This window comes from Oncorhynchus keta, chromosome 28, assembly GCF_023373465.1.
Source record: "Oncorhynchus keta strain PuntledgeMale-10-30-2019 chromosome 28, Oket_V2, whole genome shotgun sequence".
Classification (NCBI taxonomy): Eukaryota; Metazoa; Chordata; class Actinopteri; order Salmoniformes; family Salmonidae; genus Oncorhynchus; species Oncorhynchus keta.
In genome coordinates, this window is record NC_068448.1 from 16312126 (window position 1) to 16334447 (window position 22322).

The 22322-nt window shown below is 40.7% G+C and overlaps 1 protein-coding gene across 2 annotated transcripts; it reads right to left on the reverse strand.

Annotated features, from left to right (window-relative positions):
* Window positions 1-8706: 8706 nt before the first annotated feature.
* On the reverse strand, window positions 8707-18262 carry LOC118360709 (cyclin-T1-like). Of its 2 annotated transcripts, none has more exons than XM_035740041.2 (9): window positions 17999-18262; window positions 16544-16625; window positions 16272-16400; window positions 13786-13846; window positions 13005-13067; window positions 12767-12812; window positions 12375-12538; window positions 12141-12211; window positions 8707-12062 (listed from the first exon to the last, which is right to left on the reverse strand). In XM_035740041.2, exons 1-9 carry the CDS (start codon window positions 18166-18168, stop codon window positions 10776-10778), a joined length of 2073 nt encoding a protein of 690 aa, XP_035595934.1. In that variant the 5' UTR covers window positions 18169-18262; the 3' UTR covers window positions 8707-10775. The 2 variants fall into 2 exon arrangements, with proteins under 2 accessions (XP_035595934.1, XP_035595933.1); XM_035740040.2 differs by having other exon boundaries at window positions 12767-12821.
* Window positions 18263-22322: the final 4060 nt, after the last annotated feature.

A 22322-nucleotide genomic window follows, 5' to 3' on the forward strand; every position in this document is an offset into this window, starting at 1 on the left:
GGGATGTGAAAAAAAGTCCCACTGTCAGCAGCGTCTCTACCATTTGCAACTAAAAGTCTGGTTTGAAGTAGTTTGTTTCACCTCTTGGCCTATGTCGTGGTCTACTCGCATTGGTAGGCGAGATTAGAACTCAGATCAAGAAGCCTTCTGAGCGTTGATCAACACTGGGAAGGCAATAATATGTGGATAAACGATAATTAAAATAAAAAAGGCAAGTAAATGCCATTTCACAAATGTACATTTTAGTCATTTAGCAGACACTCTTCTCCAGAGTGATGTACAGTAGTGACTGCATACATTTTAGTACTGGTGCCCAGTGGAAATCGAACCCACAGCCCTGGCATTGCAAGCGCCATGCTGTACCAACTGAGCTACACAGGATTCTAAAAAAATAGTGCAAATGCTATTTACCCTCCACTACGTCGCTGGATGGGTCTGGCAAAGCCATTCCTAAACATCAATATCCTGCAAGGCAGAACTGAATCTGCATTTGCCCTGCATTTTAGCTAACAATGTGATGTTTGGAGGCGCCTAATCAGTCAGTTCTGTACCTGCCTGGCTAACAATGAACCCACACCAGCTGTGCACATGCGCCATCGTGCAAACATTTATTTTGTCCCCCTACACCAAACACGATCACAACATGCAGGTTAAAATATAAAAACAAACTGAACCAATTACATTCATTTGGGGACAGGTCGAAAAGCATGACACATTTATGGCAATTTTAGCTAGTTAGCTTGCACTTCCTAGCTAATTTGTCCTATTTAGCTAGCTTGCTGGTCCAAATGTAATGGTATTGTGAGCTTCCATTGTTTCCCGGTCAATGTAGAGCTCAGAAAAAGGTGGTTGGTGGCAGTACGTTTTGACAACTTTATGGTCACCAAACACACAAAGGTGTGTAGAACACATTTTGTCGAAAGTGACTTAGTTGAGGGAAAAATTGGGGGGGGACAATACCTAAAAAGGGTGTTGTTCCTACTGTCTTCGCGTGGAACAGGCACATTAAAAAGAGACCTGGTGTTTGGGAAAGAAGACAGAAACCTCCTGCTCCGACTGAGGGGGATGAAGAACAAGGTGCGCTGCCTATGGACTGTGCAGTCTCTGATGGGATCCAGACCCATGATTACTGTGCAGTCCCTGAACCCGCAGCCCTGGACAAGAGAAATTGAGGAGCTTCGAGCCAAGCTGGAGAAACTGACCACCCAACGCGGCTTTGGTCTACAGCAATTTGCTGCTTCTGACGAGGATATACGTTTTTACACGGTACAGTAATGGTTTATTATTATCCAGCATTACTATTGTTTATTATTTACTATTAATTATTAGTATTACTATCCCAAAGTCCATCTTACCTTTAAGTACATGTTCATTGTTATTTGAAACTAGGCTAGCATATCTTAGCCTAAGTAGGCACATTGAATGTATATTGTCTTTACATTAGTTTTCAGTTAACCCCCAAAAATGCTCCCAGGTCGTTGCTTCAAATAAGATTTGGTTCTTAGTCCACTTTCCATGTTAAATAACAGAACATTGAAAACAAATTCACTGCTGTGTTGATAGCTGCTGTGAATTACAGTACGAATTGCAGTAACAAGAAACGAGGCTACAATAGCAGCTAGGTCATGTCTAGTGCTTAGAGAAGATGGACAATAACAGTAATGAGCTTTTTTGGTATTCAAATACACTGGGTTCATCTTTAGATTTGCAAGCTACACCCACCTGATGACCTTCTGGCACTTGATTGAGCGGGCAGCAGAGACCAAGTTTATAAGGGTCACAAGCACCAATCCATCTGAAACAAGTGTTACTCGAAGAAAACCGTTAAGGGACAACTTCATTAAATACTTGAGTATATTATTTGTTCTTACTGTAATTGTTAAACATGATTTACTTTTTGTTATGGACCGAATATAAGGACTATTGTACTAAAATGGGTTTCTTTAAGTTCAGACACTGCCATCAATCGACGAGTTCTTCTTGTTTATCTGTTTCTGGGTCTGAAGCAGAAGGATTTAGCCCATCGGTTCAGCATCCACCAATTGACAGTGAGCCGGATTATCATCTCTTGGTCCAACTTCCTCTACGGTCTGCTTGGATGAGCACGGATATGGATCCCCAAGAAAACCGTAAAAGCCCACCTGCCACCTGAGTTCAAGGACTATCCAGACACCCAGATAGTGATTGACTGCACTGAACTCCGCTGCCAGACACCATCTTCACTACTACTGCAGAGTGAGGTGTTTTCTTCCTACAAGTCACACTGTACCTTTAAGGGCATGTTGGGAATGTCACCACATGGAGCTGTCACTTTTGTGTCATCGTTGTATGCTGAATCTGTGAGTGACGAGGAGATCTTCAAGCAGTCTGGAATTATTTCCTTACTCACCCCTGACATGGCCATTATGGTGAATAAGGGATTTCTCGTACATTGTTCTGTGCAAGGTCTACCGGACAGCTTTTCTGTCAAGACGTACACAGATGCCAGCGCATGAGGTTAGGGAGACCCAATCCATTGCCAGGCTGAGAGTGCATGTTGAAAGAATGATCTGCAGAGTAAAGGAGCACAAGCTGTTTGACACAGTCATCCCCCTGACCATCTCAGGCAGCATCAACCAATTATTTGCAGTGGCGTGCCTGTTGGTCAACTATCAAAACGGACCTTTGGTCAGAGCATGGGCCAAGCCAGTGTAAATGTACGTGTTTATTTTCTAGATTCCATCTGGAGAGGATCCTAACCACGGAGCATTTGGGTGCACTACGAAGCCACACGGAAAGAAATTAACATTCTTCAGTGTGCAGTACTCCTGTACAGCCACTGGCTCCATGGCTAGCCCCCTCTTCATCTCCATGGTCTGCATACACATAACACTTCCTGCAAGTGGCTTTGAACCACTATCACTAGTACGGAGTGCTTTAACACCATCTCTGAAGATAAGTGTGATGAAAGACTGAAGTGAGAATGAATAACAATAAATATAGAAGTGTCTAGTCTTCTTAACTAGGGGCTCATTTAACTATACAGGAATACATTGTGTTTCAGTAACAAAACTACCAAACACTGCATCAACAGATCTTTAGTGCTGCTTTTGATACCATCGATCACCACATTCTTTTGGAGAGATTGGAAACCCAAATTGGTCTACATGGACAAGTTCTGGCCTGGTTTAGATCTTATCTGTCGGAAAGATATCAGTTTGTCTCTGTGGATGGTTTGTCCTCTGACAAATCAACTGTAAATTCCGGTGTTCCTCAAGGTTCCGTTTTAGGACCACAATTGTTTTCAATATATATTTGACCTCTTAGGGATGTCATTCGAAAACATAATGTTAACTTTCACTGCTATGGGGATGACAGACAGCTGTACATTTCAATGAAACATGGTGAAGCCCCAAAATTGCCCTCGCTAGAAGCCTGTGTTTCATACATAATGAAGTGGATGGCTGCAAACTTTCTACTTTTAAACTCGGAAGAAACAGAGATGCTTGTTCTAGGTCCCAATAAACAAAGAGATCTTCTGTTGAATCTGACAATTAATCCTGATGGCGTTACTCTGGACCCTGATCGCTCTTTTGACCAACATATCAAGACTGTTTCAAGGACAGCTTTTTTTCCATCTACGTAACATTGCAAAAATCAGAAACTTTCTGTCCAAAAATGATGCAGAAAAATTAAGCCATGCTTGTTACTTCTAGGTTAGACTACTGCAATGCTCTACTTTCAGGCTACCCGGATAAAGCACTAAATAAACTTCAGTTAGTGCTAAATACGGCTGCTAGAATCTGGACTGAAAAATGTGATCATATTACTCCAGTGCTAGCCTCCCTACACTGGCTTCCTGTTAAGGCAATGGCTGATTTCAAGGTTTTACTGCTAATCTACAAAGCATTACATGGGCTTGTTCCTACCCATCTTTCTGATTTGGTCCTGCCGTACATACCTACATGTACGCTACAGTCACAAGACGCAGGCCTCCTATTTGTCCCTAGAATTTCTAAGCAAACAGCTGGAGGCAGGGCTTTCGCCTCTAGAGCTACATTTTATTGGAATGGTCTGCCTACCCATGCGAGAGACGCAGACTCGGCCTCAACCTTTAAGTCTTTACTGAAGACTCAGCTCTTCAGTGGGTCCTATGATTGAGTGTAGTCTGGCCCAGGAGTGTGAAGGTGAACGGAAAGACTCTGGAGCAACGAACCGCCCTTGCTGTCTCTGCCTGGCCGGTTCCCCTCTCTCCACTGGGATTCTCTGCCTCTAACCCTATTACAGGGGCTGAATCACTGGCTTACTGGTGCTCTTTCATGCTGTTCCTAGGAGGGGTGAGTCACTTGAGTGGGTTGAGTCACTGACGTGATCTTCCTGTCTGGGTTGGCGCCCCCCCTTGGGTTGTGCCATGGCGGAGATCTTTGTGGGCTATACTCAGCCTTGTCTCAGGATGGTAAGTTGGTGGTTGAAGATATCCCTCTAGTGGTGTGGGGGCTGTGCTTTGGCAAAGTGGGTGGGGTTATATCCTTCCTGTTTGCCCTGTCTGGGGGTATCATCGGATGGGGCCACAGTGTCTCCTGACCCCTCCTGTCTCAGCCTCCAGTATTTATGCTGCAGTAGTTTGTGTCTGGGGGCTAGGGTTAGTTTGTTATATCTGGAGTACCTCACCTGTCTTATCCAGTGTCCTATGTGAATTTAAGTAGGTCTGCTCTAATTCTCTCTTTCTTTCTCTCGGAGGACCTGAGCCCTAGGACCATGCCTCAGGACAACCTGGCATGATGACTCCTTGCTGTCCCCAGTCCACCTGGCCGTGCTGCTGCTCCAGTTTCAACTGTTCTGCCTGCGGCTATGGAACCCTGACCTGTTCACCGGATGTGTTACCTGTCCCAGACCTGCTGTTTTCAACTCTCTAGAGACAGCAGGAGCGGTAGAGATAATCTTAATGATCGGCTATGAAACGCCAACTGACATTTACTCCTGAGGTGCTGACCTGTTGCACCCTCGACTACTGTGATTATTATTATTTGACCATGCTGGTCATTTATGAACAATAGAACATCTTGGCCATGTTCTGTTATCTCCACCCGGCACAGCCAGAAGAGGACTGGCCACCCCTCATAGCCTAGTTCCTCTCTAGGTTTTGGCCTTTCAAGGGAGTTTTTCCTCACCACAGTGCTTCTACACCTGCATTGCTTGCTGTTTGGGGTTTTAGGCTGGGTTTCTGTACAGCACTTTGATATATCAGCTGATGTAAGAAGGGCTATATAAATACATTTGATTTACCAAATAACCTGTTAAATGGGCAATTCTAAATTGGGATTGGGACTCATCATTAAAATCGATCTACTGATAAGATTAAACGTTGACACTGTCTCCAACACATTTTAACCATGATGACAGTTTCTCACAGGAGACGTTAAACAAGGTCCCTAGAAGCTATCTATAACCTTTCCCTACTCTCATGCTGTGCAGCTTCTCACTCTACCTCATGGACCTGTGGCAGGCAGCCCTCACGGTGATCTCCCCTGTCAATGTATCTTTGTTAGATACTGTGTAGAAGACCCCCCTTAAAAGATTTAGATGCACTATTGTAAAGTGGCTGTTCCACTGGATGTCATAAGGTGAATGCACCAATTTGTAAGTCGCTCTGAATAAGAGCGTCTGCTAAATGACTTAAATGTAAATGTAAATGAATTACAATTATTTTAAGCGAGCAAATATAGTTAGCAAGCATAACTTAACCAAGCTAACGAAAATATACACATTCTCAGGTAGATTGTCAAACTTACGTCATTTTACCAAGTAACTAGCTAGCTACAGTTAATAGTTAAATTAGCTAGCTAATGATTGAAGCTAGCTAACGTTATATCAGTGACTTGGTACTCACCTTCATAGTTGTCTATGTAGCTTCCTATATACATATTGAACCCCTTTTCATTCTTGCTAGCTGGAGTCTCGGAGGCTGATGTAACAATTCGATGTACATCATTAATATTAATGGGGCAAATCCTGAAGACACATAGTAAAAAACTGCGACATAGTGGTAGTAACGTTATATCGTCGATAACAACTAGACTGACCAGAAATTGCCAAACGGATAGGATGTGTGTTTAGAACGTTCGATCATGGAATGTGCATAAGGGCTATTGAATAACATAGATTTCTACATTTATTTTGCAGCGCACGCGACGCGAGCGGTGTAGTCAGGGTGAGGGGACAGCATAAATGTATGCACGATGGCGCATGTGCACAGCCGGTTTGGGTTCGGTGTATGTGGCAGTGTGGGTAGAATGAGCGAGCTTGCCTGGCAGCCAGTGCGCAAAACACGTGAGAAAATGAAACTGTCGTCTGCCTGGAAGTGTATTCGTAAAACCAATACATTTCTAATATTTTTCGGATTAACATATTTGATCATTTTCTATTCTCTCATTTGAATTCAACTTGAGAAAATGTCTGATTTAAGGTATTCTATTACTTGAATTTCAGAGTGCCAAATCCAAGTACTTTAAGAACCTCAAGCACAATGTACAGTGCGAACACTGTACATTGATAAAAGTTAAAATCATAAAGTTACTGGTCCCCTCCCCATGTCAAACTCTTGGATTCAGGAGGCGGGTTTATTAAGATGATAGGGTGTTTCACCCTAACACTCATTTTAATACACCAACGGTAACGTAATATTCCCTTACTTAATTTAAATAAGTACCACCTTGTAACCAATCAGAGAAGGCATGTTTGCAGAGGGGCGTGGTTAATATAGCTATACTGCGGGAGTTGTCATGTCATTGCTGCTGTGAACCACATCACGAGATACCAAATTGGAGATGTATAATAAAATGCCATTTAAAATGTGGTTCGAGTTGCTTTATGCATCACCAGATTCTTAAATGTATTTAACTGCATCCAAGTTTCTTGACATTGGCGTTTCAAAGTCAAGACAAGAATATAAGCTCCCCGCCCACTCAGGGTCATGGCTAGTTACCAAAGCCACAGTCATAAACCCTTCCTATTTCTACAAATTCTATTCAAACGTGATTTTAAAACTAACCTTAACTACACTGCTAACCTTATTGCTAACTACCTTAATTTATGGTTAGGCCTGAGGGAAATTTTTTTTACTTAAATTTAGTATTTCTATCCGTAAATCTTTTTTAAAAAATGGCTGTTTGTACCTCAAAGTGCTATTTTACATGGGAATCAGAATGACTGTTCCGGACCTTAATGAGGGATCCTGCATAAACCCAATCACGTGCAACATGGAACAGGCCCGCCTCTTTTTTTTTTGCCGAAAATTCAGCGAACTGTAGCTTTGTTGTTGTCTTGCTAGCCAGCAAGCTTTAGTAGCCATATTTGTTTAGCGTTCGTTAGCCTCGATGTAGCAAAATAGTTATTTATTCGCTGTCAATGTACAGTTGCCCTCTGATGTAACCAAAATATGTAATGGACAAGAAAAGTACTTTTTAAAAGCATTTTGGTTGATACAACGAGGAGTTTTACCGTGTTGTTACCTAACCAGTTATCGAAAGCAACTGCGCCTTTTTCCCCCGCACACCCTGAGTTGAGAAGATACCCGCCCCATTTCAGTTTTGATTGGTGTAGACTTGTGGGTGTGACATACGATTGTTTGAAAGACCTCTCTGTCAAATTAGAGAACCCACATCTGCGCTAGCGGAGATATTCAATGCATCTAGCCTAAAAACAACCCACCACAACCCCTCGGACCATATTGCCTAAATATACTAAACATTAGGAACGTATTCCTAATATTGAGTTGCACCCCCCTCAGTGTAATGTCTGTAAAACCAAGTTTGTTGCATGATAAGATACACAAGAACATTTAGAAAGGGGTTTTTCTTCAAACATTTATTGACATGGGATTATATCAAACACATTTTAAAAAAATAACCGTGTTCACAACAAAACAATGCAGACTTTTAGATAGCCCAAACATTCCTATTCCAGACCTGAGTTTGTGGTACCACGACAACATTAACAAGAGCAGGTACAAACTGATACAACTTTTGGAAAAGTTTATGAAGTAGTTGAATAGCAGTGACTTTGCACTTGGTTGCATGTCTTCCTTCTATTTTCATATCAGTGTTATTTTGTAGTTATTCATGTTCAACAATCATTCACACAAGACAGACTGCATACAGTTATCCATGTATCAGTCCCAGTCGATCCTTAACTAAATATAGTACGATAGTGTGTCTTATCTTATAATACAAAACACAGAATGGAAGCATAATGCTCTTGGTAATACAAAATACAATTTCCTCAGTTTTAACAATAAAAAATCTGTTTGATTACAATCTTGCTGGGATAGAGATTCAGTGCATTTTAAAGTATATCCATGTGTTTCTCTTCATATATCATCATAAAGGCTTACCTGAGTGACAAGAATCAATGGTTGGGCTCAAGTACTGTAGAAACCGAGCAGACTGTAGAAACAGTAGAACCGTACACCTGTTCCCTTAATGCATCAGTTAAAGTACTAGGAAACAGCTCCCATAATGTCAACTCTTTCCATTATATACAAAACCAATCAATAGCAAAATACCACATCAAATCAGTATGCCACAGCTGTGTTACATGATTTCCAGCTGATTAATTGTCCATTGGCAGCTTATAGATTGGTCGGTTGTTAAGCAACAAAAGCGATGTGTGCACAACTATGGGGCAAAACAGACAGTGTTGGCTTAAATTGTTGACATGTAAACTATATTTAGTCTCCAATGTTTATTGAAAACATAAATACATTTGCACAATGAGCACTTGTCTCTCAAATACATTGTTACAGTTGTTGGTTAGCTAGCTTGTGAAGTTTAGCCATATTAGCAAAGATGTGACATCAGTCAAAACACCTAAAAACAAGACATGGTATCAAGAACAAGAAAACTAACTTAAATGAGCAGCCTCTTGTATTGGTTCTAGCCATCTGGCCATCCAGAATCACAACACACAGACTTCTGCCCCATTGAAACATGTGCATCGTTTTTGTGATGTTGTCAGCTAACCCATCCATTGGAGAAAGAGTTCTGTTAAACGGTCTGAAACATGTCAGAGCTAAGTTCAAGCCCATTTCCACTAATCATACAATTTTAAACATGATTTAAGGAGAAAGACTATACCAGTTTGTTCATAAGCATAACAAACAGCAAGTCTGGAACATGAAGGGAAAGATTATCTTAATTGAACAGGTCATTCTCACTGAAATTAAATGTAGACAATGATGGTTGACACAGTGGTACTGGAGATGTTATGTTAAAACCTCTAAAAAGTCCCTCAGTTGAGCATGTGTGATCGCCACAAGCAACCACATGGTGAGGCATGAAACCAGAAAAACAAATTATCTAAATAATATAGACAAATGATTATGCACCTTATCAAAATCTCACAAAAATACAATTTCAGTTGCATTCAAAATGTACGAGTGAAGACATCAGTTATCGTTAAAACAGTAGTTGAAGCAACACTATGAATTCTGTTCAACGCACTAAGAGAAAAATCAGTCCATTATCAAAATGTGTAGGAATATGTAGATAAGTACTGTAGTATAAACTCTGTACGTTAGTGTAATTATGAGTATTGACTAACATTTTACAACCATTTAAAACAATGACTGCAACACATTCAAATATAGAAACTAAAATACAAGCCTTAAGGAAAATAAAAATATATATTTTTTAAAGTCAACTTCATATTTGTCATGTCCAGCATCTACCCAAAATCAACATGTGAAAATAGCACATTTATGTTTAGTAAAAAATACATTTTAAAAATGTAAAAGAGAGGAAGATAAGTTTTCCTAATATGCCACAATTGGATTTAAACCAAATACGAGTTGGCATTGTATACTCATTGGAAACGCATATATTACTCTATTTTCTATTACAAAAAAATGCACAATTTGCACATGTTGATGTAGGGGTGGTGCTAGAGATGAATATGAAGTAGAAAAACTGAAATGTTCCTTTTAAATTTCAAGTATTTTTTGCAACTTTTAACTTAAATGTGAAAATATTTTGTCCACTAAAGTCATTTTACATAATTAATATATAAAGTGTTGCAAATAATGCAGAGGGGGGAAAAATGTACTATAATAGACAAAAATGGGGGGAGGGGGGGGGGATCTGATTCAGTGACTACTTTTTAAACAAAAACATGTCAAACGATGGCTTTGAAGACATGCATTCTCAAATAGACTTGTCTAAGGAGCACTCAACTATCATTCAGTTCAACAGGACACAGCAGAAAGCGCAGGGGAGGCAGTTGGCAAAATGTTCTAATTGCATTCAACACTAATAATAAATAGTACATTTAAAAACATTCTGAAAAATACTAATTTTTAGCGAGACATACACAATTTAAGAAGTGAAGCAGACAAGTTTGTTTCTTCTACTGTGCATTCAAAATGACTTAAACAGCCATGTTTAAAGTATCAGGTCCAGTCATTCCATGAAATTGGATTTGAGTTCATATCACAATACAAAAATGAATAACATCAAAAATAGTATTTACATTTTTTTATAAATAAATTCATTTTGTTTTCTTTCACACCTGTTATTGCCCCACAGACGTATTGGATGATGATGATGTAACAAGGGAGAAACTTATGTACATGCATCACTGATAAGTATGTATTGGAAGTACATTTCTTTGCTGTCAAGTTGAAAACCACAACATGATTCCTTCAAACACATAAAGGGACCCAAAGTCACAGTGCAAATGTCTTATGGAAGGATGTGGAGGCGTCTACAGATACTGTCAGTAATTCACCCCTTCATCAGGGATCATTTGGGTAAAGGGGGTAGCGGGGGTGGAGGTTCAGCAGGCAGGGGTGGTGGTCGAGAGCCCCCCCTCGACCCTCCACTGTATCTGTACTCCCCGTACTGAGACCGGTAGTCAAACATGGGAGGCTGAGCAGGTTGGACCCCCTGAGCACTCAGTAAAGAGTTCAGCATCTCAAATGTGTCCTGGTACTCATTTGACTGGCTTCCCCCACCTGCATTGTGTCCGTTAGTGTCAGTCTTGTCCCCCTTGGAGTGAGAGAAGTTTCCCTGGTGGAGGGAGGGGAGACCCAGGGATGGGAGGATCTCAGCAGTTTGCACCCCCAGGGAGTGTGCACTGGAGGCAGCTAACAGAGCAGGTAGCTGGTAGGCTGAGTTCCTGGAGGACTTAGAGACTTTGGAGGGGTGGGATCCCTGGGACTCAGTGGAGTGTGTCCTCTTTCGAGAAGCAGAGGAAGAGCTCATTCTAGATGAGTCACTGGGGGTCTTTTTGCTACCACTTCCTCCTACAGCTCCAGCAGCACTGGCTGAGTGTTTATGTGATGAGGACGAAGAGACGGAAGCACCGCTCAAAGACGACGATGAATGATGGTGGTGGTGGTGGTGATGATGGTGGTGGGAGCGATCTCGATGCTTGCCCTCCCTACTCTTGCCCCCCTCCTCTCCCGAGCCTGCACTGCGTACTTTCTCAGGCACCCGGATTCTCACTTTGATGTCCTGTTCTCCTCCGGCTCCTCTGTTCCCTCCTCCACTGTGCCCCCCTCCTCCCCCAGTCCCCAGAGGGAGGCGCATCTTCAGGGAGCTGCGCTCGCCCCTCTCCTTTTCCAGGGGGATCTTGAGGATGATGGGCGAGGGGCTGCTGAGGTCAGAGGAGGCTAAGCTGGAATGGTGGGAGCTGGACTGCGGCTGATCACGGTGGTACTTCTCCTTCCTCTGATGTTGGCCTATCAGAGCTTGGGCTGCCGAGGCATACTCCCTCTTCACGCTGGCCTCCATGTTCTCCAGCTTCCTCTTCTGAGCAGCCAGGACATCAGCGTGCTTGGCCCGGTACTCACTCAGTGACACCTTGGCTGGGGCGTGCAGCTCGACGTGGTTGGGCTGGTCGGAGCCACTGCCCAGGGTCGACTTGAGCTCCAGTAGTATGGGAGCCATGGATGAAGAGGAAGGGTTGGAGAGGCTGGCCAGCGTGGTCTCAGAGGACGACATGGAGATCATGCTCATCATACAATCTGTCTGGTCCCCGTCCTCTGGCACCTTAGACTTCCCCCCCTTCACTGTCTGACCTGCCGCCTGGGACAAGAGACCATTGCATTAAGGGAGCTATGAGAATTTAAAATCAGTGCAAGTATGTTACAAACTACAACTTACTTTCCAGTTGCGAATGCGTTTTAATCGGCTTGGTGTCTTCTCCAAGATCTGTAGGAAGTCGTGAGTGAGTTCTGTGGGTAACAAAGTATTACAATTACAAGGTGCTCTGCAATTCACTTCCTTACAATATAACCAACATCTGCAGTACATCTCAAAGCAAGTGGCTCAGCTGACAGCCATGAGTTGTTTATCACGTTACATCATCATATCCAACTAAATGAAATTCAAACATACCATCCAGCAGCTCAAGGGTGACAGTATTGTCTACATACTCCCACCAGTGCTTGCCGTCTGTGGAGACAGGGATCTCCCAGTTGGACCACTTGCAAGCCAGGTGGATGCAGACGCAGGCCACTATGGGTGGGCTGTACTGCAGGCAGAATGTGGTCAGGTGTAGGCTACACAGCAGGTTGAGTCCCAGATCAACAATCCAAGGGGGGGGGGAGAGAAGAAACCGATTCAGTTCCAGAATACGATGAAGAAGGACTGTGCATCTCATCAATGGGTGGTGATTTCATTCTAATACAGGTCATAATAACATCTCCTTTTTCAGTTTAGACAATGTTGCATTTGTATTGAATTGACAAATGTAAAGCTCAAAGTTGAACACAGCGTGAACAGCATACCTGTTGGTAGCCATGAAGTATGAGGTCTGGGCCAAATCCTTACTCGCTGGGACAACAACACGAGAAACAAGAAAATACAATTAAAACCTGCTGCGTTCAAAATAATGCCATTAAATACAGGCAATAAAAATACTCATAATACATTTAAAATAGGTAAGAACCATTTATGCTATTTGTAAAAGTACTAGGGTCCTCAAACTTCACCAGTAGCCTAGAAAGGGGGTTTGTTGATTCTTACCTCTGACGAGCTGGGTGCACTTGACAACGTGAGTATGTGGGTGGTCAATGGTGATTTCAAAAGCTGTAATGAAGGGGGTAGAGTGGAGACAAAAGGTTTCATGAGCAACAGAATTTCTAAGAACACTCTAGAATCTTCTATCCTGATTTATGGGAACCTGAGGGTGTTAAGTCAAAATAGCTTCAGCTCAATAGTTACTGAATTTTCAGTATTCTCACTGTGCGTTAAAATAATTCCCTGAAAACCAAAATCTTATGAAACTACAGTAAATAGTGAATGAACGCACTGCTTTAGATCTTCAGATGACAGGCCCTGTATAAAACAAATGTAAATGAGTGAGTTGAGAATTAGAGGTTTAGCATTAACATTTGAGACAGTCATTGAGACAAGGGTTATAGGTGGTGAATGGGCATTTTACTGTGCCATCCAAATTCTATCAATACTGTACTAAATTCATTATCTCTAATGTGATTACAACCAACATATCTTCCATCACAACAATTACTTGACTCAAAAGAATGGCTTAAAGTCAAGAGGAAAAGGTAAAAGAAAGTGCTGCGCTGTAAAGTTAATGACGAAAACAGAGGGGAACCGAAAATGCAAAACAGTACTGATAAAGTGAGCATGGAAGACTAGATGTGACCTTCCAATGGAATGGGCTGCTACTCAAAGACTGCTGTAGACAAGAACAAAGAGGTTAATATTATCAGTAGGCAAGCATCACATCTCTCTATTTTGGGATGAAATCAAAGACCCCATTCATTTGTCCATCCCAACTTACCCAGGGTCTGGAGTATAATGCTCTCAAGAATGACCAGGTCTTGGGCTTGTTGCAGGTAAGCCTGAGGTTGAGAGGACAGGCAGGAGACAGGCATTACTCACTAGGAGGCATTCTCTCACCCCTCATGTCTCACTCACACCTCTTGCTTTCCCTTTACGCAGTCTTACCTTCAAGGAGGTACAACTGCCTCAGAACACCCAATTTCTTACATTGTAATAACAATTTAAGCACTTAAAGGAGCATGATGGTAAGATTGAGAAAAAGGAAAACCCCAAAGCGCAGGATAGCTTTAAAATTTCTACAGATCGAAGCAGTGAGTATGGATCAGGGGTTGGATCCGGTTAAGGGAACAGAACCGAAGACAATGGCATTTAAGGAACGGAAACAGAACCTGGAATGAAAATGATCCACTGTTCCGGAACAAAACCATTATTTTAAAAGCATGGGAACCGGTTAATAACACTATTTTATGTTCCAGGCACTTTTTTCCTAGTCCCAACAAAACGTCCATGCAATGCCCTCACTCGGTCACTCAAACTTATTCCAGTGTCTGTTTGCAACCTAAAAATCTTTGCCTGTGCCGGTTACCTGCCCTTCCCCCTCTGAAGCATAGGCTACGGTACTGACGTTAGAAGCATTATTCAGAAGATATGCTAGTCAATGCTAGTTAAGGATACTATAGGCCTAGTTACCTTGATGGATTGGGATAGGGGGCAGCATTGGGAAGTTTGGATGAAAAGCGTGCCCAGAGTACTGCCTGCAACTCAGGCCCAGAAGCTAGGATATGCATATTATTAGTAGATTTGGATAGAAAACACTCTGAAGTTTCTAAAACTGTTTGAATAATGTCTGTGAGTATAAGAGAACTGATTTGGCAGGCGAAACCCCGAGCACAATCCACCCAGGGAAATGTTTTTTTGAGGTCAATCTGTTTTCCATTAGTTTTCTATGGTAAACCCTTTTTAATAGGAATCTAGTTGCAGTTCCTATGGCTTCCACTAGATGTCAAGTCTTTAGAAATTGGTTGTTTTTCTTTTGAGAAATTAAGAAGTAGCCCTGTTCTTTCCATGTGTCACTCCAGGTAGACTCTAGTCTTTTGGTGCGCGCTTCACTTTGTTTTCATCTGGTATTGAACACAGTTTATTCTGTGTTAAATTTTATAGATTATTTACGTTTTACAATATCTAAATTTGGATTAGGAACGTTGTTTGAAATGTTTGGACCAAGTTTACAGGTAACTTATTAGATACTTGGGCGAGTTGGAACCGGTGTATTTTCTGTATCAAGTGCGCCAAATTAATGGACATTTTGGGGGTATAAAGAAGGAATTTATCAAACAAAATGACAATTTGTGATGTTTCTGGGACATTTGAGTGCCAACAGAAGAAGGTCTTCAAAGGTAAGGCATGAATTATATCGTTATTTCTGAGTTGTGTCGCACCTGGCTGGTTGAAATGTTCAAAGCGTCTGCTTTCGCCATAAAGCCTTTTTGAAATCTGACACTGCGTCTTGGTTAACAAGAAGTTAAGCTTTATTTTGATGTATTATACATGTATGTTTTGTTAATTTTTATTATGAGTATTTCTGTTTTTGAATTTGGAGCGCTGCAATTTCACTGGATGTTGACAAATCAATCCCGTTACCGGGATCTGAGCGGGAAGGGATCGCTTAGAAGTTTAAGTATTACTCTGTGGACCTAATTCAGATTATGCATAACAAGATGCCCAGCACGTCAAGCCTCCTCCACTCCCGCAAAATTTCAGTCGCATTTGCATCATAGGCTACACTTGTCTGTCCATCATGCATGTAAACAACTAGCTTGCCTGCTCAATCTGCACTGATTGGTGAAGAAATTGAATGAGAAGTTTTAAAAAATTGATTTCACAGGTTAAAAAAGGAACAGAAAGGTATTATATAAACCAGCACTTTTTGTGGGGTTCAAACCATTCAGAACTTTATTTTGCTAAGACAAAAAAAAAGAAGTCAGTTCAGAACAAAATAATTTTGGTTCCAACCCCTGGTATGGACAGAACTGTTTACAGATCTCCCCGTCTGAAAGGAAGATGGTGAGTGTGTGGAGAATATCAACACCCTCTTTCACAACCTGTGAAAGAGAATGCATTGGAGCTATGTCTTTGTCACAAAAGATATCAAGACCACTTCAAATGTTATCAAGAACTTTAAAGTCAAGTTGCATTAAATGTTATTGCTCCGTTTCTTGCCAGAACTTGTATAAAGCAATATATCTAAATAATTTTTAAAAATGGTTTCATAGAACACCAACAGCCTGCAAGCGGAGAAATCCATGTCAAACAGTTATGATGCAACTACCATCATGCATATTGACACAAAAGTACGTACTTTGGGTCTTTAAAAATACCAAAAAAGATAGAGAACACTGGATCTACACTCAATCAGTTTGTGGTCAGAGGATCACACTGCAAGTGTCATAGTGAGTTTGGAGTGGTCAGACCATGGACACTTACATCACTGCGGACGTCTGGTGAAGGGTCCTGAGGGTTAAGGCATGCATGGGTCACCTTGATAACATGCTCCAACTTGCGGGGCTGTTCCTCAACCTTTGCAGCCAGGAACAGTGTCGCTGGAGCTATGACCTAGGGGTAAAAAAAAAAAAATGGTACATTTAGTTCAAAACTGGTGTCTTGTTAGTGCTACACATTATGCATTTCACAAAAGATTGAATTAACTTTACAAGACACAATTGTGCAAGGGAGGCTCAGCGTGCAAAAGTACTTACATTTCTGTGGAACCTGGTGAAGGACTGGATCATGTAGAATCGGTGCATATACACAATAGCAGTATTAATTGTTAGCTGGGACCTGATGCATAAGGGTTAAGGATTATAACATATGATATCTCAGTGAGATTTACCTCAAAGTAAATTGAGAAATTACAGAAATGTTATGTAACAGCAGCTACCAACTTATTTTCAACTAAACTAGCTAGTTGTGGGTGTAGCTAAGTGATCTGCTGTAACTACTCATAATGTTGACTGGTGGTACATAGTAGGACATAACTGGCTAGCTAGAACAACATACTAGCTGGCTAGAACAGCATTCTCAACCTGGTCTCAGAGTTTGTATGTAAATCCGAGTCAATCCATTTAGCATGTTACATTTGGTATGGTTGGGGTGTATGGGTGAGGTAAAACGCAAATTCGTTCGAATCTCATCACGGACAACGTCAGCATTTTAGCTAATTAGCTACTTTAACTACTTGTTATGTTAGGTTAAAGAGCTATGGGAAGGGCTAGCTAACTCCTAAACGTAAACCTAACCTAGCTAACATTAGTGAGCTAGCTAATGTAAGCCACATAGCTAGAATTCGTAACATATTGTACGTTTTGCTAAGAATTGTATTTAGTAACATACAAAATGGATGATGCACATTAACAAATGAATACATACCATACGAAATGTAACATATCATACTAAATTGTGCTTATTGGCTTTAGTAACAGAATAATACATGCTCTGAGAACAGTTTGGCATTCTGGGTCAGAGTTTGTTGTAGTTAAGGAAGTAATTAATAAGTGGCCACAAAGAAGCCAATGACATGGTATCAGAAATAAGAAACTAACAAGCTTTAATACACAGGGGAAGTTTTATCACATTGCAGCATTGGACCTCTCACCAGTAAACGCCAGTTAACGTTCGCTTGCCCCAGGATGTTTTTAGCCTACTCGCTAGCTAGCTAGCCACTCGTAATAGCAGATAAAGACTGTCAGCTTTAGCTCCCATAACAGCGCCACAGATCTTTGATATCACCCTAACACTATGGCCAACAAAACCAATGCTTTTATCAAAATATAAGAACGTGTTTAATACACCTGAACCCCGTTTATAATAAATAACTGTCAAATGGCCCCTGCTCGGCTTTTGTTCTCCACAGGAAGCTTATGCCTAGGCCGCAGAGGCCTACACTAAACGTTAGCTAACGGTCTAGGCTAACTATCTAGTTGTGCTAATAGAACCCAATTCCCTGGCACTCGCGAGTCACAGCAGCAAGTCTGGGCTGCTTGTTACAAATAGCTATTAACTACACCAGTCTGTACACACTACAGATGAATAAATAGGCTAACATGAATACAGTATCGATATAAGATAGCAACTAGCCATGCCGCCAAACCGGCATCAATCTCTATAGCTAGCCGTTAGCAAGCACAAATCGTCCCCGGCCCGACAAAAGATACACATTGAGTCGCTGTCCCATGTCCTGTAGAAGGTTCGCGGCTTGCTGTCTGTAGGATAATTCCTTGTCTGGATCAAGCCCCACGCGACGAGATGGGCTATTCTCGATCTGTTCTCGGGTGAAGTACCATTTGTTGTTTGTTCCAGAAGGAGAAGGGAACGAAGCCGCCATTACTGAGAAGGACAATTTTTTTAGACTCGTTGTACGTCACAGGAACTGACGTCAATGGTGTGGATGGTGTAAATATGCCATGTGTCCCTAAACATAATTTCTAAACATCTGTAGCAAATAAACGAAACCTCTCTGGTATCCATGGCCTGACAGAAAAGTAAATGCGAAGGGCCTACAATCAGCAGACAAGGGTGAGTTAATCTATAACATATTCCTGGTTTGGACGAGGGATGCAGAATATCGCCTCGTCTGGGGACTGTTTTGGATTATTGCAGGTGTGGTGTAGTCTGGTCGCTTTTACAGTCGCGGACTAATCACCCTTCGGTAGTGGATAATTCAGCCTACCAATTGAGGAGGAGCTGTGAACGTCAGACGACCATGTCCCCTATGAAGAACTCCGGGGCTGTGTGAGAATGTAGATTAACTTCAAAGGTACTCTCGCAGGTGGAATCTGACAATCCAAGGTGTAAAGGAGGTAGAGGGAGAGGATATTAGAGAAGTAGTCATTAATATCCTGGGAAAAGTGGCACCATGCATCAACGACAGGCTAAGAGACGTGATTGATGTGGTACATCGATTTGGGAAACGAAGATCTGATGGACCCCCTCGCAATATCATATTGCCATTACAGGGACATCATATGGAAAATGGCCAAGGGGAACAAGTTTCTGGACGAGAAGAAACTCCGCATCAAAGAAGCTCTGATACCGCAGGATCAAGCTGCAAGAGAGAAACTGTATCCGTTTATACAGAAGGCGCGACAAGAGGGAAAGAAGACGGGGTTCAAGGGCCCACACGCGTTTATCGAAGGACGAATGATTACTGGGTAACTCTGTTGACATTAACCAAATTGGAACTGTGAGTACTACCATGAGTACAGTTAATGTACTGCCAATTATACATGTACCGTTCGAACTACAACTGATGAACACTTGCCAAAGAAAAGGAAGTCAATAGATTTGTTATTCTGTTGACCACAGCTACCTCATCTGAGTGTAGTTTTCCGTGGAGTAATCCTCTCAAGGTTCACTGTTTGTTTTATTGTTCACATAAATACTTGTTATCTAATTTGGGTTCACTCAATATCGTTAGTCTGAATGCTAGGGGTTTGAGAAATCCTACAAAAAGGAAAGCTTCATTTTTATACTGTAAACGCAGTAATGCAGATTTTGTTCTTCTTCAGGAAACTCATTAGGGTGAAAGTGATTTGAAATTTTGGAAAGCACAATGGGGAGATATGGCCTATTTCAGTTATGGATCAAATCAGTCTGCTGGTGTTTTGACACTTATTCACAAGTTTAAAGGTGACAGATGGGTCATAGTAACTGTTAAACTTGACCATGCTATTTTCATCATCTGTAATGTATACGGACATAACTCACATGCTCCTAATAAGACCCTTTTTACCCAATTTACCAGGAAAGTACAGGATTTAAACAACAAATACTCGGAGGCTTCTCTAATTATTTCAGGGGATTTTAATGAAACACCTGATGCATCTCCTGATCGTTTTCCTCCTAGAACGAGTCAAAACCCTCAAAATAGTAACATTATCATTAAATTATGCAAGGATCTCTGTGTTGAGGATGCCTGGCGTTATTTCAATCCGGATGCTAAGGGTTATGCCTGCACCAACAAAACTATGTCACGTAAATCTAGAATAGATTTATTCCCAATTTCCCCTTTTTTGTTACAATTTGTTATAGATGTAGATCATCCGTTGGCTCCCTTTTCTGATCATCACTTGATTTCCCTGAATTTACAAGCTACTAAAACATCAAAAGGTACTCGAGGATATTGGAAATTAAACAATACACTTCTTAAAGATACTGATCTCATTGAAAACATAAAATCATTAGCTATAGATATTTTTGCTAGAAAAGACTTGGGTCATGGAAGTAGATATATTTCAAATATAAAGTCAAGAGTGGTAGCCATTAAACGCGCCAAAGAGCTGATGCAATTAAAGAACAATAGAGAAAAGGAGATGATGAGCAAGCTTGACAGTTTTCTAAAGAAAGATAATCTATCTGAAGAAGGGGAGTTTGTGTTCAGGTCTTTACAACTAGAATTAGAACAGATTTACACGGATCTGGCAAAGGGTGCCTTTGTAAGGTCAAGAGCAAAATGGATTGAAGAGGGGGAAACAAACACTAGTTACTTTTTTGCACTTGAAAAGAGAAACTACAAAATAAAATCTATAACTGCACTCAAAATTAACGATGTTTTATGCAAAGATCCCATTACAATATCATCATTTGTCAATTCCTTTTATGAAAACCTTTACAGCTCTCAATTTCAGGAAGATGGTTGTGAAAGCTACATTTGCCACATTCAGAATTATGTCCCTGTAATTGAGGATGATTTCCACTCAGTTTGCGATTCACCTGTGTCAATTGAAGAAATTAGAGAGGCTCTGAATTCAATGAAAACAGGGAAATCACCTGGCCCTGATGGCTTGTCAGTTGAATTCTATAGACAGTTTTGGGAGTTACGAGAAGACCCAATTTTCAATATGTTTCAAGATTGCATTAAACATGGGGAAATGGTCTCCACTATGAAACAGGGCCTTATTTCATTGATTCCGAAGCCTGATAAAGACCCTTCTCTCATTGACAATTGGAGACCAATTACTTTATTCAATGTTTATTACAAATTGATTGCTCTGGTTTATGCCAAAAGATTAAAGAAAGGAATAGATACCATTTATAAATGAGACTCAAACAGGATTTATGAAGGGCCATCACATAAACTCTAACATTCGTTTAGTCTTGGACCTTATAGATTATTCAGATGCATTCGACTCAGATGCGGTTGTTCTATTTCTGGACTTCTGTAAAGCCTTTGACACATTTGAATATGAATTTCTCTTTAGGTCTCTTAAACTTTTTGGATTTGATGAATATTTTATTAAAGTAATTCGCATGTTTTACAAAGATATAAATAGTTCTGTGCTACTAAACCTTAATATTTCCAAAATATTTAGTATCAACAGAAATGTACGACAGGGATGCCCAATTTCGTCATTTTTATTCAGTTGGTTGTGGAACTTCTATCTCTAGATATTCTGAATGATGCAAATTTGTATGGCTTAACCATTTTTAACAAAGAAATCAAAATGTCCCAACTGGCTGATGATTCTACTCTTTTCTTAAGAGACAAAGACCAGGTCGCACATGCCTTAATGCTATAACTGCATTTTCTATTGCATCAGGATTAATGCTGAATATTTCTAAATGTGAAATCTTATGTTTATTTGACTCTGATGATAAAGAAATTGAAAATATTCCTGTAAAGGACTGTGTTAAATATTTATACATCTGTCAAAAAAACACTTAGTCAGACATTTGAATTTCTCTCCTAAAATTAAGAGAACTAAAAATATATTTAATAATTGGCTACAAAGAGATCTTTCAATACTTGGGAGAGTACTTCTGTCCAAGGCAGAGGGACTATCTCGTTTTGTGTACCCCTCATTATTGTTATGTGTAAATCCAGCTACTTGTAAAGAGATCAATAAGACCTTTCTTGAATTCATCTGGAAAAATAAGTCTCACAAACTAAAAACATATGTCCTTTCTAACCAAAGAGCTGAAGGTGGTCTAGAAGTGTTGGATTATGTTGACATAAATAACACTTTCAAGATATACTGGTTGAAAAAATGTTTGCTCGATACTGATTCAATATGGTATTTCATTCCAAATAATGTGTTTAATAAATTGGGAGGTCTTCAGTTTTTACTTTCCTGAAAGATTACCTGCTAAATTGGCTAGGTTTCACCAACAAGCTTTACTGGCATGGAAAATATGTTTCCTGCACAATTGTTCCCCTCATAAAGCTCTTTTGTGGAATAATTCAGACATAACTGTAAGGAATAAGTCATTGTTCTACCCCAGCTGGCATGAGAGGAATATTGACTTTGTTCTTGATATTTTTGACACGGGTAATATTCTCACATATGAACAATTTAGAACATTGAAAGAGTTTCCAATACCTTTCAGAGAGTTTATGTGATCAAAGCCGTTCCCAGTGGTCTAACTACACTTATGAAGTCATCTTAATTTGGGGAATGATCACAACGTTTATCCAGAACTCAGATTGGAATGCGTGGGCTTACTTGAGAAATCTTGTAATAAATATATAAGACAAATTCT